Source organism: Tursiops truncatus, chromosome 11 (genome assembly GCF_011762595.2).
Source record: "Tursiops truncatus isolate mTurTru1 chromosome 11, mTurTru1.mat.Y, whole genome shotgun sequence".
NCBI lineage: Eukaryota > Metazoa > Chordata > Mammalia > Artiodactyla > Delphinidae > Tursiops > Tursiops truncatus.
The window spans coordinates 59,598,202-59,614,509 of record NC_047044.1 but is presented as its reverse complement, the minus strand read 5'-3'; the positions used below and the strand labels follow the sequence as shown (position 1 = coordinate 59,614,509).

The following is a 16,308-nucleotide window of genomic DNA, read 5'->3' as shown; positions in this document are numbered from 1 at the left end:
CCCTTCTCCCTCGCCTGGAATTCAAGCTTCACCCAGCCCTCGAGTGTGTACAGCAACTCCTGCTGCAAATGCTGCTAGCTTACCCCACCGACTTGGTCTCTAACACAGCGGGCCAGGAATTTCACCCCTCAACTTTAGAAAGACACAGACATCTGCCTCTTCATTTTCCTGGGGATGTCTAAGTAGAGAACAGGATGAGCATATAAATCAAGTGTGTATCCAGAGAAATAAACAGACCAGCAGAGATCTTTATTTGCATAGAGAGGATTTCGGCGAGGGCTGGGTATTTTCATGAATACACTTGGGCCGTATCCACAAGGGCATGTGCTGGAACAGTGCATGGAGCCTGCCCACAATCACAGACCCACAGGCCGGGCGTGTGCACACGTATACCTTGCAAACACACACACACAAACACTTCCAGTGAGACGGCACATTGAATATCTCCTTTATATATTGGAGTCTTTGAAAACAAGAATTTCAGAGTTGAACTTAGCGGGGAACTCAGTCCATAGAGGAAGCTGAGGGCAGAGCGGCTCCCGTGGCCTCGCCATCACAAATGTCCCTTTGAAAAAAGAGCGGAGAGCGCAGCCCGAGGCTTCTCGACGGGGCTAGAGGGGCCGTTTTCCATTTTCCTTTGGTGTGATGAAATGCTCCGTCCTTTCCCGCACACACCAACATCATCACAGCTAGAGACCGAAGGGTCACATTCCTATTCATTCCTCCCGATTTCCTCTCAACCAGGTCCGCAGTCCAGCTCCATCGGCCCACCCGCGAAGCCCCCGGCGGGGCGAGGTGTGGCTCAGCGGTGGGGGGTGAGCGCCGAAGCCGAGGGTTTCAGCGCCTGGCTTTCTAGGGCGGGATCGCCTCATCGCTTCGGCGATGTAATTACTATGTTTCCAGTAGGGCATATTCTCCTGGAGTGTTTAATTTGGTTTTATTTGTGTCTCAGCGAGATCCACATCTTTTTTTTCGGGGGGAGGAGGAAGAAGCGACCCCAGGCTTAAAGTTAATTAACCAACAAGGCTCTACTTTGAGGCGCCCGGCCGCAGGCTCTCGCCTCGTCGCCTCCCTCCCTGCTCCGGGTGCGCCCCAGTCTTGGAGTCGGCAGTTTCAGGCGCGGAAGGTCTTGGGGAACCCAACGAAAGAGTGGGAAATCGTTCAGAGCATGCGGACCCTTCTCTGGCGCTTTCAACGCCCTGAGTCCTGAACTTTCGCCTCCCACTCTCTCAGGTCTCTGGGGGGCCTACATCTTCTTCGGCTGGTCTCCTTGACGAAGGGAACTTTTCCCTCTCTTTCCGCTCGTCGCTAAATTTTGGCCGCATAAAGCCCCTAATAAATGGAATTGTAAAATTGCTGGGTTAAATCTATATCTCATTGCAATAGGAATAGTTAATGCCCTTATATAAATCTGGAAAAGAACCTACTATTGATTTTATTTATTGCTGGGCCGCCTGCACCCAGAGTCTTTCTGCTGTTCTGCCCCTTGCTCCCAAAGGCTGGGGGACCCGTCTTTGGGTTCTGGCCCGTGAAGACGCATCTGGCGTTGAGCTAGACCATTCCCGGACCCGGGAGGGAGCCCCAGGAACGGGGTGGCCATTTCAGGCCCTTTGTTTCGCCCGGCTGCCCCACTCAGCCCGGTCCACGTCGCCCCGGGTTCTCCACGCGGAACCGGACCCCGCACTGCACAGGAGGGGAAGCTAGGGCCTCCGCACCACCCCTACACCTGCGGAGGGAAAAAACGGCAGACCTCTCCACCCACCTACCCCCACCAGGCAGGCCGCAGGCAGACGCGGGGGGCCAAGGTCACACGACCCAGTCTAGACTAGCCAGGCCATGTTTGCTTTCCTCCTTTTACCTTGACCTTGGGACTCCGGAGGCAGAGAAGCCAGTTTCCTAGCCAAGAGCCGGCTCCCAGCAAGACCCACCTTCCTCTCCACTCCTCTCTCCTCCATCCACCATCATCGCCCTCAACACACACTCAAGCTAGCCTGCTCATGTTCCAAGCTTCCTGATATATTTTTCCTCCTACTGCCAGCCCAGCCCAAAGCCTGCTTTCTGGAACTCTGAGGTGACCCTTCCGAATGAAGAGCACCCTGATAAAGATTGCGTCTCTTATCCTAAGTCACCCACGCCAGGGCGCTCTCCATCGTCCAACACCACTTTGCCCCTACCGGTAGAAGGGAGGCAGCCCGTGGGCCAGATCTCAGTACAGACCTGGCCATTTGCTCTCAAGTTGAAGGGATCCAGCGGGTTCGGCTTAGCCCGAGGCTATTTCCTGGCCGCGGTCTGGACAAGAGCACCCAGCATTTAAAATCTTTGGCAGAGGCAGGAAAGAGGGAGATGCTGTAGCCCCTCTCCCCTTTTTTCTCTCTCTCTTTATTACCTCTTCTCCTCAGGGAGGCCCTGTGCTGAAAGGGAACTTGGCTCAATCCCACGGAGATGCTCTCTGGAAAGGGGTGCCTCTACTTAGGCACCAAACTGAGCACAGGAAGCCCGACAAGTCTGGAGACTGGGAAGAGAGAAGAGGGGGGCTTTTTTAGAAAATTAGTAAGTTGGTTAATTTTTTCTTTGAAAAGATTGGGTAGTTTCAAAGCATCGAAACACTTCACGTTAAAAGGAGGGGATGCTATGGGAGTTAAAGTTGGGGTTATCCAGCTGGGAACTGCGTTGATCCCGGCTCTGCCTGGCCCCTCAGCCTATGGCCGGCTCAACCCAGGCGGCCGAGGGCGGAGGCGGATCCGCCAGGCTCGGATCGGGCCTCCTGGGGTCTCCCAGAGTAGCGCCTGGGAAATGTCCCTCCAAAGGGGCAGCGCTGCCGACTCTCCCTCATCCCACGTTTCCTTTTGTACACGGATCTGAGAGCGCGTGCTCTTCTTGTTCGCATGAAGAGCTTTTCAGCTTTCCTAGACTGAATCCCTGCTCCTCCTCCCCCTTTTCTTTGAAAAATCTCACTCCGAGTCTTTTAATTTCTATTGTATGTTGAAATACCCCTCTATTCTATTGTCCCCATTTCTCTTCTTTATTCTATCTCAATTTTTCGTTGAGAGCATCCCGCCCTCCGTGTGATGATGTTTGTGTTTGGGGGCTATTACATCCTCCTAGCCTTCTCTGCTCCGCTGGAGGAAGACCTGCGGGCAACGAGCCTAGAGAGGGTCCCTCTTAGACAACTGGGGCTTTGGGGAAAGTGGCTGAAAGTCGGAAATGGAAACACAATCCCGGCATCAAAGTCTTGCTGCTCGGTGTCGGGTTCTTTCCAGCCGGAGCTCCCAGGGAGTCAGCCAAGGCCAGACCCAGGGCTCCCCACGCCCTGCCGGTGCGCTTCCGCCTGCTTTCCAGTTTTTTTATTTATTAAGAAAAAAAAAATACGGTGTCTCCCCGACCCTTAGCTCCAAGCCTCAATCCAGTCAGCGATCTTTTGGGGTAGGAATCAGTCTCCCCCACACGCCTTCTAAGCCTAGTGGGAGGCTCCCAGGAAAAGTCCTGGTCTTGCCAGACCCCTTTGCGTCGGCCAAATTCAGCCTCCCCCTTCTCATTCTCCCTCCCCGAGGCCGGCCAGGGGGCGTTGCCCTGTCCCTTTAAATCTCCCAGCTCCCTCCTCTTTGCCCCTCCTGAGAGCCAATCAGCAGAGACCTCTTCCCTTTCGCCCCGCCCCACCTCTAGGGGTGGGAACCCCAGGAGACCCGGCCAAGGAATCACGTGCACGGGTGGCGTCACGTGGGCGCGGGAGGGTTGCCGAGGGGAGGCTGGCGGGAGCCTGTGATTTCTTAATGAAATGTCCCCGCATGCGTAGAGGACATGTAGGGAGGGAGGTGGAAGCACCAGGAGGAGGAGGGGAGGGGTAGAGAGAGAAGGGAGGAGGGATGGGGGAGGGGAAAAGGGAGCGAGGTGTCTCCCCAGCTCGCAGCCTCTGGCAAGTGGAGTTTTTAAAAAGCTCGAGCAGATCATGTCATGACGACTTCGCTGCTCCTGCATCCTCGCTGGCCGGAGAGCCTTATGTACGTCTATGAGGACAGCGCAGCGGAGAGCGGCAGCGGCGGCGGCGGCGGCGGCGGCGGCGGCGGCGGGGGCGGCGGCGGCGCGGGCGGCGCGGGGGGTGGCTGCAGCGGAGCGAGCCCCGGCAAAGCCCCGAGCATGGACGGGCTGGGCAGCAGCTGCCCGGCCAGCCACTGCCGCGACCTGCTTCCGCACCCGGTGCTGGGCCGCCCGCCGGCTCCCCTGGGCGCCCCTCAGGGCGCCGTCTACACGGACATCCCGGCCCCGGAGGCGGCGCGCCAATGCGCCCCGCCGCCGGCGCCCCCCACCTCGTCCAGCGCCACTCTGGGCTACGGCTACCCTTTCGGTGGCAGCTACTACGGCTGCCGCCTGTCGCACAACGTGAACCTGCAGCAAAAGCCTTGCGCCTACCACCCGGGCGATAAGTACCCCGAGCCGTCGGGCGCCCTGCCGGGTGACGACCTGTCCTCCAGGGCCAAGGAGTTCGCCTTCTATCCCAGCTTCGCCAGCTCCTACCAGGCGATGCCCGGCTACCTGGACGTGTCTGTGGTGCCTGGGATCAGCGGGCACCCGGAGCCGCGTCACGACGCGCTCATCCCCGTCGAAGGCTACCAGCACTGGGCTCTCTCCAACGGCTGGGACAGTCAGGTGTACTGCTCCAAGGAGCAGTCTCAGTCCGCCCACCTCTGGAAGTCTCCCTTTCCAGGTAAGGAAGGGGCCCGAGCGCCGCCGCCGCCGCCGCCAGGGACCCGTCCCAGCCCCGCCTGCCCCGGGGCTCCGCGCCCCAGCCACCCCCGCCGTCTGGCCCCGGCGCGCCGGCTCTCCTGGGCTGCCGATGGAGCCGGCCGGGCGAGCTGCGCTGAGGAATGCGCCGGGGAAGAAATCTGCTCCGACACGTTCCCCGGAGCTGCCGGGCGGAGAGTGAAGCAATCACAGGCGCCCGAGCGCCCGGCCGCCGGCTCCGCTCCAGTCGGGAGCTTGTCTCCTCCTCCCCCAGCGGGCTCCAGTCTCACGCGCGGCTCTTGGCCTCCTAAGCCCGCTTCCGGCCAGGAATGGGGGGTGGGGTGGGCCTTGGGTGCCTTGGAATCCAAAACCACTAGGACAAAACGCTCAACCCACCGATTAATTGGGGAAAAAAATTAGAACCCCCAAACATTTTGTTTGCCTGAATGTCCAAGATCATTCAGGCACTGCAGGCACTGGACAGTTTTTGTTGTTGTTTTTAAATAGGGGTCTAATTTGCCGGGATCTACAGAAATGTAGGGTGTTTTCTTTTTTCTTTTCTTGATTTATTTTAAGAATTTGGCCACGAATTTCCTGATTGTTAAAGGAACAAGAGAGCTAAAATCTCTAGAGAGGGTGTGGAGAAAAGGGAATTCACATCCCTCTCCTGGATTATGAAATTCTTTGCGTCTCTGGTGCACTGAGCTCAAATCCTGTGGGTGTTCGCACTACCAACTCCCCCAAATGCGGGAGAGAAGGAGAGTTCCCCATGCCTTAGACACAGGGGAGTGTCTCTTTCTCTTAGAGGGGAGTGAGGATGAGGGTGGGGGGGAGACCTGCTTTGGAAGGATCTGAGGTCCAGGCCCAGGCAGGGGACCCCTCTGCATTGTCTGGCTCCATATGCGGTGGGGGATTGGAATTTACTGGTGTTCTGTTCCCTTTCCAATTGAGGCTATCTCTGAACAGGAAGGGATCCTGCAAACCACCACCCCCCCCCCCACACTCCACAGGGGAAAAGACCAGTTCCAGGTTTCTCAAAACCACATCAGGAGCTTCGTATTCAGCTTTGTGCTGAGAAATCAGGATTCAGGGTCTAGTGAATCCAGAGCTTGAGTCTGCTCTTGCTATATATGAGCAGAGCTCAGTGGGAGAGGGCTGACTGGCTCCGTTCTGATGCCTACAGGGGTCCTGGGGGCCCCGACCAGCCATATATGGCTCCCCACACTGCCCAGAGCCCCCCCCCTCCCCAACTCTACATGTGGACCCAGGGACATTTTCATTGGGAAGTGTAGACCTGAAGACCTCCTAAGGGTGGGCCTGAAATTCCTCTGCATCCGGGATTGGGGCAAGGACAGATGGTTAAAAAAAAATTACTGAATGATATTAAAAAGTGTAGCAAATAACATTCTTGTAAATATTATAAGATGACTTAGTATAACACAACTGACCAAGGTGGGACCCACACTAGACACCCAATTTCTGGCTGCCAGAAGATTTAGGTTGATAGAATTTTAGTACATGGTGTCATGCGTTACCTACTCTGCATTGACTATATTTTTATATAATATGATTTCTGTTATTAACGACCTAATACGAAACACATAATAACACTTTTCTAGAAGATAGGCAACTCACAGGTAGGTGTACAATAGTGTGTTGTGGAGATATGGCCCTTTAATTTCCCATCCCACCCAGATGGGAAGCTGCTTAGGAGATGGGGGTTTAGCAGGAATTCCTGGAGCATCAGTAGCTGGTAGCCAACAGGCCATGCTAAGGGGCTGAAGGGCAGAGGGGCAGATGCCCACCCAGCCCACTGTGGGCAGAGGCACAAGTCTAGAGCAGTGGGCGGTGGGTTTAGTGTGAAGAGGGGATGAGAGGGAGCTGCTCTGGCATTGCTGTGTATGCATGTGGAGCAAGGTGGGAGTGAGAGATTGGAGAGAAGCTCAGAAATATCTTTGAGCAAAATAAACATCTTAAAGATTCCCAGGAAAAAAAAAAAAACTAAAAGTAAGCACTTTTTTATCACAGCCTCCTAGAGAAAAATATCTTTGACATAAAAAAATATATAGCCCAACTGAGATTTAATACACTTGCAAATTATGGCATGGAAGTGGATATAAAAGCCCAGTGTATCTCAACAGCTATGTGCTCACACACTCCCGGTGTGGAAATAGAATCGGGCTGGTGTATCTCAGTGAGTGCAGAGGTCCAGGCAAAAGGCAGATGAATAAGAAATTATGCTCAGACACCCTCCATCTTTCTACCCACACAGAGCTCCTTTAAAGTAGTGAGATTTCCAGATAACTCTGTCTATGCAATTGTGGTTTGTTCGGCAGCATCTAGGCATAAACACTACTGTCTCTTTTCAGTGCCTCTGGCTCTGAGAGACCTCATCTATGGCAGTCTGGGCTGGTGTGGGAGATGAAGGCAATTGTTCAGAAAGATCCAGATAATTAGGGCCCAGCTGAGTTGTGGCTTCTTCCTTCACCCAATTATCTAGACCCTTGCTTCTTTGCTCTTTTTTTTTCTTCCTATAGTGAGTATAGACAGTTTTTAATTTTGACAGAGAGAGGCAGAAATTCCAAGAGAGAATCAGCAGAAATTCCAAGAGAGAAGCAGAGAGGAGGGGGGCGGGGTGGGGGAGACAGGGAGAGACAGAGACAGATAGGATAGGAGGAGACAGTAAGAGAGAGAAGGAGATAATGGGCTCTTTGGGCCATACTGGAAGTCTCTACTGACAAGTCTTTGGAATTTGCTTGAGAAGAGTGGCTAGGATTTCTAGCTGAACAAGGTCCTCTTCGGAGGACCAGAGCCCTGTTTTGGGAGTGGGTGGGTCAAGAGCCAGTGGGCAGTAGGAACATGTACACAGGACCCCAAGAGAGAGCTGTGGCTGAGCATTGATCTGATTTTTATCTGCTCCTCAAAAGTGTCTATTAGGTTCCCAGGTATGAAGTGGTGTGTGTGTGTGTGTGTGTGTGTGTGTGTGTGTGTGTGTGTGTGCACTCCCACACGCTCTGAAGGGAGATTAGGGAAAGGTTGATTGTAAAATTAATCACCAAGTCCTCTACTTACTTTAGGCAGCATAGACACAACTCGAGGCCTAAGCTTCCAGATGTTTCCACATCTGCAGATCCCACTTCCTTTCCAGACAAGACAGCAGACAATGAAAGGGGGCTTCTTTCAGAAGGCAAGACTGAAGGTATTTCCCCAGTTGGCCAAAACAACCAGCCGTTAGGTCTGATCCATGAAAAACTTGGCCACATCAACTCTTGGCATTCTGTAGAGAAAAATAACCAATTTAGACCAGCTATCTGCTTTTTTTAAACTGATTTTTTAGGGTTTGTTGATTAAGCCTCATTGGAAATTTATAGTTGGGGTTTAGGAGACCCAAAATTGGGTAGATAATTGTGAGCATTTCCAGAAAGTGAAGTTTAAAAAAATCGGACAATTATCTGGTTAATTCAGGAACCCAAACCCACGTTTATCCCATTTGCTCTCCAGAAAAAAGGAGGTATTTTAAAGCTAAATTGTACCAAGTGGTCTGTTTCCATTTTAGAACTTACTGTGTCATTATGTTGAGTCCAAAAATCTGGGTTTGAAATCTGGCTCTGCCACTTAAGTTCTTTTACCTACTCTGAGCCTCAGATTCCTTATCTTGTAAAATGGGTTGAATAAAATACGACTGGAAAAAATGTTCCGAGGATTAAAAAAAAAGCCTCACGGTATCATTACTGACCCTCTCTGTTTTACTCCTATTCCAGAATCATCAGTTTCTCAAATCATAGTTACATCTGTAAGAGTAAGACACATTTAAGAACTGTGAGACTTTTAAAAATTATCTTGTGCAAAAAAAAAAAATCCTTTTTAACATAAAGGATCTGCTCTGCTAAAGTGAAGTTGTTTTGTTTTGCAGATTAAAAAAAAAAAAAAAAAACTTGGCCTGTTCCTACATAGGCAGAGAAAAGTGACAAGTCCAACAATTTTCCTGAAAAATTGTCGTCATGAAGACAGCCAAACCAGGCCATTGGAACCCCCTCTCTCCCATATTCTTTCTGCGTACTTTATTCGCCCCCTGCATTTGATGGTGACCTCTTCTCTCCCCATCCTGTGTAGACAAGGGTCCCTGAGAGAGAGCAGACCCAATGAGAATGGGTATAAGGAAGGTGTTTCATGAGGGCGGGGTGGGGGGGCAGTGAGAACAAGCATTTCAGAAAGAGCTTTGTGTCCTTATTCTAGACTGTGTCTACACTTCCAAAGGGCAGTAAGAATGAAGGGGAAATCTCAAATATTCAGTCCTACTCATTAAATCCTGCATGAAGAAGTCTGCCAATTACGTTTTTAAAAATTGAAGGGTGAGTTACTCAGATAATTTCCCTAGTTCCCCACTTCCCCTTGAAAGTGTTGCTATGATATTTTTATTGACAGAGGTGAGGGTGGAGTGGAAGGGGGGATATAAGTGACACGTATTCCCTGTGACATTCTCAGAGCATGAAGAAATTGAACTAGTAGTGGGATGACAAGGTATTTAGGATTGGGGTTCCCGCATGGGGTGGGGACAGTCTCCTTCAGCCTCAGAGGAATGACAGGGATAGCACATGGGAGCAGGATTTGCTGTTTTGCTGAGTGGACATTTATGGGGGCAAGGGAGGGGCACTGATTTCTTTTTATAGAAGACTTACGTGAACAGCTGGTTTCAACCCAAGAAGGGCTCTCTTGGTGTCTCCTCTGGTGGGCACACACCTGGGTGTGGACCCTCCACTTCTAGGGACCTGATTCCCTACATCTCAGTGCTAGGACTTCCCACCTTGGATGTTACTAAGTGGCTCACAACACTGGACTCCTAGAGATTGGCTCCCAGGCAGTCTGGCTTCACCTGGCCACTTTTCTTCTCTCTAGCTGTCGGGCTGGCCTCAGATTCCTAGTGCAGAGCCAGTGACCAAAGGCAAGAGGCCCCACTTGGGGGTCTGTGCCCACTGAAACTGTCTCCCTGCCCACCATGCCCTCCCTCAAACATACAAAAGAACACCTTCCTCTGATAATGGGGCAGAGTATAAACTGACCCATGCCCAAATGACCTACCTGCAGGAAAGAGGGATTTTCCTGAATACCTGCGATCCTGCAGGCTAGCAGACCAGGCTGCAATTTGGAGGGACCCCTCTAAGGGAACAGGGATTCTAATAAGGAGTGCTGTGTAGAGCCATACTGGAAGCTGAGCCAAAAGGAAAAATCAGTAATACTGGTCCCGTATTTATTTAAAATTTTCATATTTTGTTCATCATGGATTCCTGGGCATTCGTTTATATATTTTAAAACATTGCATTAAAATATCATTCATCTTGGTTACTGAGTTTGGGTGCCCCCTCCTTTAAAGTTTGCGCCAGAGGCAATACCCCAGGGTCCTCACCTAAGTCGAGGCCTTGCTAATAACAGAGGTGCAAAAGATTTGGGGACAATCCGTCAGCTCCCTTTGAGTCCCTGCCGGAACCTGCGCCTCCGCAGCCGCGCGGACTTGAGGCCCCTTGCGGGGTCCTGGGTCCAACCATGCGACTCACTTCCTGCCGCCCGCCTTCTCTCTCCCCCCAGACGTGGTCCCCCTACAGCCCGAGGTCAACAGCTACCGCCGCGGGCGCAAGAAACGCGTGCCCTACACCAAGGTGCAGCTGAAGGAGCTAGAGAAGGAGTATGCGGCCAGCAAGTTCATCACCAAAGAGAAGCGCCGGCGCATCTCGGCTACCACGAACCTCTCGGAGCGCCAGGTCACCATCTGGTTCCAGAACCGGCGGGTCAAAGAGAAGAAGGTGGTCAGCAAATCAAAAGCGCCTCATCTTCACTCTACCTGACCGCCCACCCAGCTGCCCGCCCCGTCTATTTATGTCGCCGATTTGTACCATATCCGAACACACCGAAGGACGCTTTTCGGGTACAGACAAATATTTAATGTTAACCAGAAAGAGGAACCACTCCGCTGGGAGGCAGAGGGTATCAAAGGGTGTGCTCTGCCGCCCTCTACTCCCCACCCCATCCTCAACCCTCACCCCTATGCAGATGGCATCTACCCCGCCTCAGCGGCTTTGGAGGTGGGTCCGGGCGGGCGTGGGAGGAAGGCAGCCTGCCTCCACTCCCTCTGGCCGTTGCCCCTCGCCTTGCCGGAGCGCTGAGTGGCAGCCAAGAGCCAGTCATTCCAGCCAAAGCAGAGCTGGGGAACCCCGAATGACCCCATTTTTGCCTCATCCTTTGCCCGGGCAGGTAGATGACCCCCCTAAGGGTGCGACCCCGAGCAGGACCTGGCGAGCTCCTACTTTCCGTCCAGTCCTTCCTCCCGTTCCCTGTCCCTCTGGCACTCTTTAGTTAGGCAAGATTTCCCAGTTAAGATGTTTCTGTGCATATTTTAAAAGTCACATTAATATTAATGATAAGTATTAGGGACCTGGCATCGTGATTGGAGTACGGACAGTGCTTAGGTTTTTTCTTTCCTGTTTCAACAAAAGTTGGAATTGGATGAGGAGACACCTACCCTTCTCCCCCACCTGGACCAAGGAACTGAGTTTCTGAGGAGCCACCTTTGCCCCCATGGCCTCCTCTGTTCTGCTTCTCAATCAACATGCAGAAATCCAGGGAAGACAGAAACTCCCACCATGCTGCTAAATCTGTCTTCTCTCCTTCTCTCTCTGTGGCGAGACTGAGGGTCAGGCCATGCACAGGAGCAGAACTTTTCGCTAGGGAACGGACAAGCTTCTCTTCCAAGGGGATGGAGAGCGGGTCCCCCGGCAGATTCCCTCTCCAGTTGCTTCTCCGTCAAGGCGGTAGCTGAGAAGGCCTCACATTTTCACTTTTACTCATTGTCCTGAGGACAGCAGTTTTTCTTCCAGGAGGCCAAGATAGCTGGCTCCCAGTTAGCCAGCTAACGCAGACGCTGCCTGACATTTCCCTCCTCAAAGGCCAACTTGGTGCTGGGGGATGGGGGCTTACCTTCTCCCTTCCCACTGGTGCATTACAAAAGCGTGTTCTTTTGAAATGTTCATCCAAAACAGGCTTTTAAAAAATGTTGTGTATCTGTATATAGTATTGTGATGTCTGAATGACAATGTACTGAATGCAAAAAGGAAAAAAATACCACAAACCTGTTTTTAAAATAAAATCTTTTTTTTTTTTTTGCCTTGATTTTATCGCTCAGATTCCTTCTGAAACTCCTTCTATCCACTGGTTCTTGGGGTAGGCTCTATTGCCCTGACTCAGCCAGAATGGGCAGGGGGAAGAGTAGAGAGAACACCCCCAGCTGGATAGATCCCAAATTTATATTCTGCTCCACGTAAGTTTTTTAAGTGAGGTTTTCAGATTGTTGATACGATCTAGACAGAAGAAAACTCTTTCACATCCTGATGCCCCAAATAGATGAGTACGCTTGGGAGAGAAGGATGTGATCAGCGACTGAAAAGGCCTGGGAGCAAGTGAGTGGGTTCACTTCAGTTAATAGAGCTCAGAGCTGGATCTCTGTGCTGAGAAAGTGGTGTCCCAGCTGGCGACTGGATGCTGTGGTGGTGGCAGCGTGGCGGCAGTGGGGAGCTAATCTTGCTCCTGAGGCTCTACTGCCCCCAGAGGGTCCCAAATCCCTCCAGACAGTTCAGAGCTGGAGCTGGGAAGGGGTCCCCTCAGTCTGCCCTGCTGGGAGGCCGCTGCAAGCTCCGTATTCCCAAGCTGCTCCCTTTTCCTCTCCACCAACCTATGCAAGAGGTCGGGCTGCTAGGACCCCATGGGCCCCCAGTCCTCTAAGCCAATCTCACTTGTATTCTCCAGCATTGTCGGGAACCCCAGTCTTCCAGGCAATCAGGAGCCCTGTAGACTCTGCCACTAATTTGTTTTCCCTGCCGCGTCTGTCTGTGCCTATCTCCCTATCTGGCTGAGTTAATGAGATCGTTAAGTTGTCAGGTTAAGAGACTTTTAAAAAGCGATATAGCCTAAAACAATGTTATCTCAGATTAAATCTTTACTGCAGCAATTTTTATTTATATATAATATTTTTTCCGTTCCTGAGACACAGAAAGACTGGAGGCATTGGGTTGGAAATCAGAGTTCTCTGATCTCACTTTGCCTGATGGCTGACGTTCTTAAAATTTTACTTAAATAAATGTTTCAGGGGTGTGTGTATGTGACACACACACACACACACACACACACACACCCCGAATCTGAGAGACAAAGAGCCTGAGGAATTCACCCTCTGTGGAGGCTCCGCTACTGATACTGCTGCCAGTCCTTTTCTACTCCATTTCAACTCTGGGTTAACCACCAAAGAATCCCACGCTGGGCAGTACAGATCTAGGAGGGAATAGATGAATCTCCCAGGAATAATGTTCATTCTTAATTCCATCTCTCCTTTCTCTCCCCACTCACCACCTTAACCTCTCTCCAAAACCCCTGAGTCTCTCCTGAGATGGGAAGAATTGAAAATTAAATGTGTGTGTTTGGTCAGAAAAAGGAACTGAGTAGACAAGAGACCCGGGGCTCCCTTGATACCCCCACCCCTCTTGACTTGGGGGTACATTGGGTAGTCCCATGACACAGCTGTAGAGTCAGTGGAAGCTGGAGATTCAGTGGGGAAAGAGAATTCTATAGTTCTCCGAGGCATCCTTCCACTTCTGCACACAAATCCACATGAGGGCAAATGAGCGAGTCTTCCCACATGGAGGGATACGCCCTAAGGCCCCAGAAGGGGGCGATGGAAAAGAGAAGAAAGCTTGCGCGGGCTCACTGGGGTTGCACTGGGACACCAGTGACCCAAGCAAGCACTGCGGTCCCTCTGAGTCCCTGTGAGCCCCAGTGTGCCGCAGGGTGTTTAAGATGCGTCCCATGCACTGGATCAAATATTCCTGGATCAGTTTTGGAGATGCCTCTTCCATAAAAGTAAGCACGAGAATGGAAAGTCCTAGGTGAGACAGGTATTGTGTGAGTATGCTTTCTGGGGACACACACTTCCCAGAGTTGGGAAAAAGTATGATTCTCTCCCTGATTGTGTTGGTTCCTTACCTTTCCTTCCTCTGAGAGTTGGCATTCTCATTGGGGAACTCTGTGAGACATTCCTGTGAAGGTGTGTGTATACGTGTGTTTGTGTGTATGTGTGTGTGTAGAGCCTCTGACCAGTGCAGAATTTCCTCAGCCTTTTCTGCCTGTGTGTGTGCACGTGTAGCAATGTTGTCAGCCGGCACTGATCTCAGGGCGTAGAGTGTGTTTTCTTTTCTTTATGCAAATCTATAGAAAGCCTTTCTTTCCAAGGCCAGTCCTCTAGTGTCTGTGTGAGAGTGAGGATGCAATAAATATGCGGGGGCAAGGGGATAGAAAATGTCTGAAGGATTGTGAGTATAGAGGCATCCCCAGGAAATGGACAGCTCTTCTCTGGGACTGAGGTTCCTGCTATCTTTCTCATAATCCGATGACATCCCCGGCTCCTTGTGGCTCCCCGTGGCAAGGGCTGGGGGGACCCGGGTGAGCTGGAGCCTCACAGGACTCTCGGTCTGGAGGGCTCTATACCAGGCTGCCAGGGAGGGCTCAGTTAGATATTTTCCTGAGCTTGGGGAGAAAACCCCTTCCCCACCCACATCTTAGTCCTCAGACCTAGGGCCAGCAGAATGGGCCTTTTGGCCGGTAGTCAGTCCCACAGCCAGGAACCCACCTGAGGGAGCAAGGCCAGCAGTTCTCGGGAGATCCCTCCAGGACTGTCTCCAGACCATCTGCTCCTGAGGCTTTTCGACAGGCGGCTCGGTCAGCAGGCCCCGTGTGGGTATAAGGCGGGGGCAGCCCCTGGGACACTCTCCATCTACCAGAGGATTGAAGCTGGGGACCCTGCAGCAGCCCCCTCTGTTCAGAAGAGAACTCCCCACCCTAGGATCCACCTGGGTCTGACTTGGATGGTGTCAGGAGCCCACTCCTCAAAAACTCCAAGTGCTGGATCAGGCAGATGTGTATCTAGACCCGCGCTGGTGGAGGATTGAGGGGCCCTGGGGAGCCAGGGGCTTCTGGGAGGAGGAGGGGGCCAGAGCCTTTTCGCAACCAACCAGGCTCTTCCTCTTTTAGCCTTGACCGTGACTAGGTCTTTCTGACCTTGACATCACAGGGAGCACAGGGAAGGGGGGAGGGTGGAAAAGGCCTTGATCTTCCGGTGGCCAGAGAAGGGGAGGGCCACTCGCCCCCTTGACGCGCCATCCCCCTTCCCGCCAGAGCCCGCCGCCTCTGTTTACACACAGAGGTGTCGTCTCCAGTCTAGACAGGGGCGCTAATAACGCCCATAAAAGGCGGCCTCTCCAGAGATGCTCTGCAACTCGGCTCCCGCGCGCCTACCGCTGGCCGCAGCCTCCGCCTCCTCCGCCCCGCCCTCCTCAGATACCTCGGCTGGGCTTGCGGGCCGCCTTGGGAGGGGGCACCCAGAGGGTTTCTAGAGGCCGAGAACCCCCGCCCCGCACCCTTCTGAACCTCTTCCGTCTCCAAAGGTAAGTGGACCCCCGCTCTTCCAGCCCAGCCAGCCTTGGGGATAGCGCATCCTCCTACCCCCACCAGCCTCCCGGGCCCGTTGCCCTTACCCCGATCCGCCCCTGCCCAGCGCCACACCCGCCCCCGCCCCGAACTGGAGGCTTGGATTTGGGTAGCAGTTGGGTAGCTGGGCAGATCAGACCCCGGGCAGAACTCAGCCCCTCCCCAGAGCTAGGCCTGGTCAGAGGCCATGGTCACAGGGAGCGGCTGGCTGTGGGGCAGAGGGCACTCTGGGTAGTCCTCACCCCATACTGAGCTTCGAGGTCCACGGAGACCAGGCCCTGGGCTCCCCATACTTTGCTGGCGACTGTAGGTGTGGTGTTTGTGGAGAAGGTGCTTTTTTTTTTTTTTTTTTTTAATAACTTGGTCCCCACACCTTTCCTGATACTCAGTAATTCACTAGGTGGAAGAGATCCTCTGCTGGCGAGGGGGAAAATGTCAGAACCCCGAAATTATTTAACTATTAGTGCGCCGAAAGGACAGTGAAAATGGGGGAAGATGGCTCACTTAGGGATGCTCAGGTGAGGGGTGGAGGGATGGTCTCCCAGATGTTCCTGCCTGGGACCACCCCTATCCCTTCCCCATTTCCTGAGTAGCAATCGGGCTGGGATCTTGTGGTGGGAGGGGGACAAGTGGAGCCACTGAATGCTTGGAGGAGGTTAGGATGCTGTTGACCCCAGGCTGCTTGTGTGAGCCTGAGAGCCTGACTGGGCCCCCTCACCCAAGGTCCCTCTCACACCCCGCTCCTCCAGGCTGCAGAGCCCTGGAAGGCAGCACGGGGGAAGGGGCCTCCTCACCTTCTCCTTAAGTCCTAGGCACCCGTAAGGAGGCCTGGGAGCCAGGTGGGCTCGGACCCCTGGATGAGCTGGTGAAGCGAAGAACGAGGAGTCTGAGCCCCTACCTCCACCCGTCAGCCTTGGTTGACCCCGACAAAATCCTGCCCCAAGCCTAAGATGCCCTAAAGGGGTGACACATAGAGAGCCGAGGGGTCGGGCTGGGGCCCAGACCTTCCCCACCCGCCGCTTTCCGTCTCGCCTCTCCCGCCCAGCCCAGCTCCTGCTCACCTCC

At 53.0% G+C, this 16,308-nt stretch overlaps 1 protein-coding gene and 1 long non-coding RNA gene across 5 annotated transcripts; one reads left to right on the top strand and one right to left on the bottom strand.

Annotated features, from left to right (window-relative positions):
- Positions 1-220: 220 nt before the first annotated feature.
- On the bottom strand, positions 221-4,563 carry LOC117314237 (uncharacterized). Of its 3 annotated transcripts, none has more exons than XR_012324380.1 (3): positions 4,426-4,563; positions 1,428-2,512; positions 221-1,332 (listed from the first exon to the last, which is right to left on the bottom strand). It is a non-coding gene; the product is annotated as an uncharacterized lncRNA (long non-coding RNA). The 3 variants fall into 3 exon arrangements; XR_012324381.1 differs by having other exon boundaries at positions 221-2,289; positions 2,387-2,512; XR_004528956.2 differs by having other exon boundaries at positions 221-2,512.
- On the top strand, positions 3,352-11,880 carry HOXC13 (homeobox C13). Of its 2 annotated transcripts, none has more exons than XR_004528955.2 (2): positions 3,352-9,071; positions 10,303-10,412. XR_004528955.2 is itself a non-coding variant. In XM_004310783.4 (2 exons), exons 1-2 carry the CDS (start codon positions 3,952-3,954, stop codon positions 10,557-10,559), a joined length of 1,008 nt encoding a protein of 335 aa, XP_004310831.1. In that variant the 5' UTR covers positions 3,363-3,951; the 3' UTR covers positions 10,560-11,880. The 2 variants fall into 2 exon arrangements, 1 of the variants encoding a protein (XP_004310831.1); XM_004310783.4 differs by having other exon boundaries at positions 3,363-4,702; positions 10,303-11,880.
- The last annotated feature ends 4,428 nt before the right edge of the window (positions 11,881-16,308 follow it).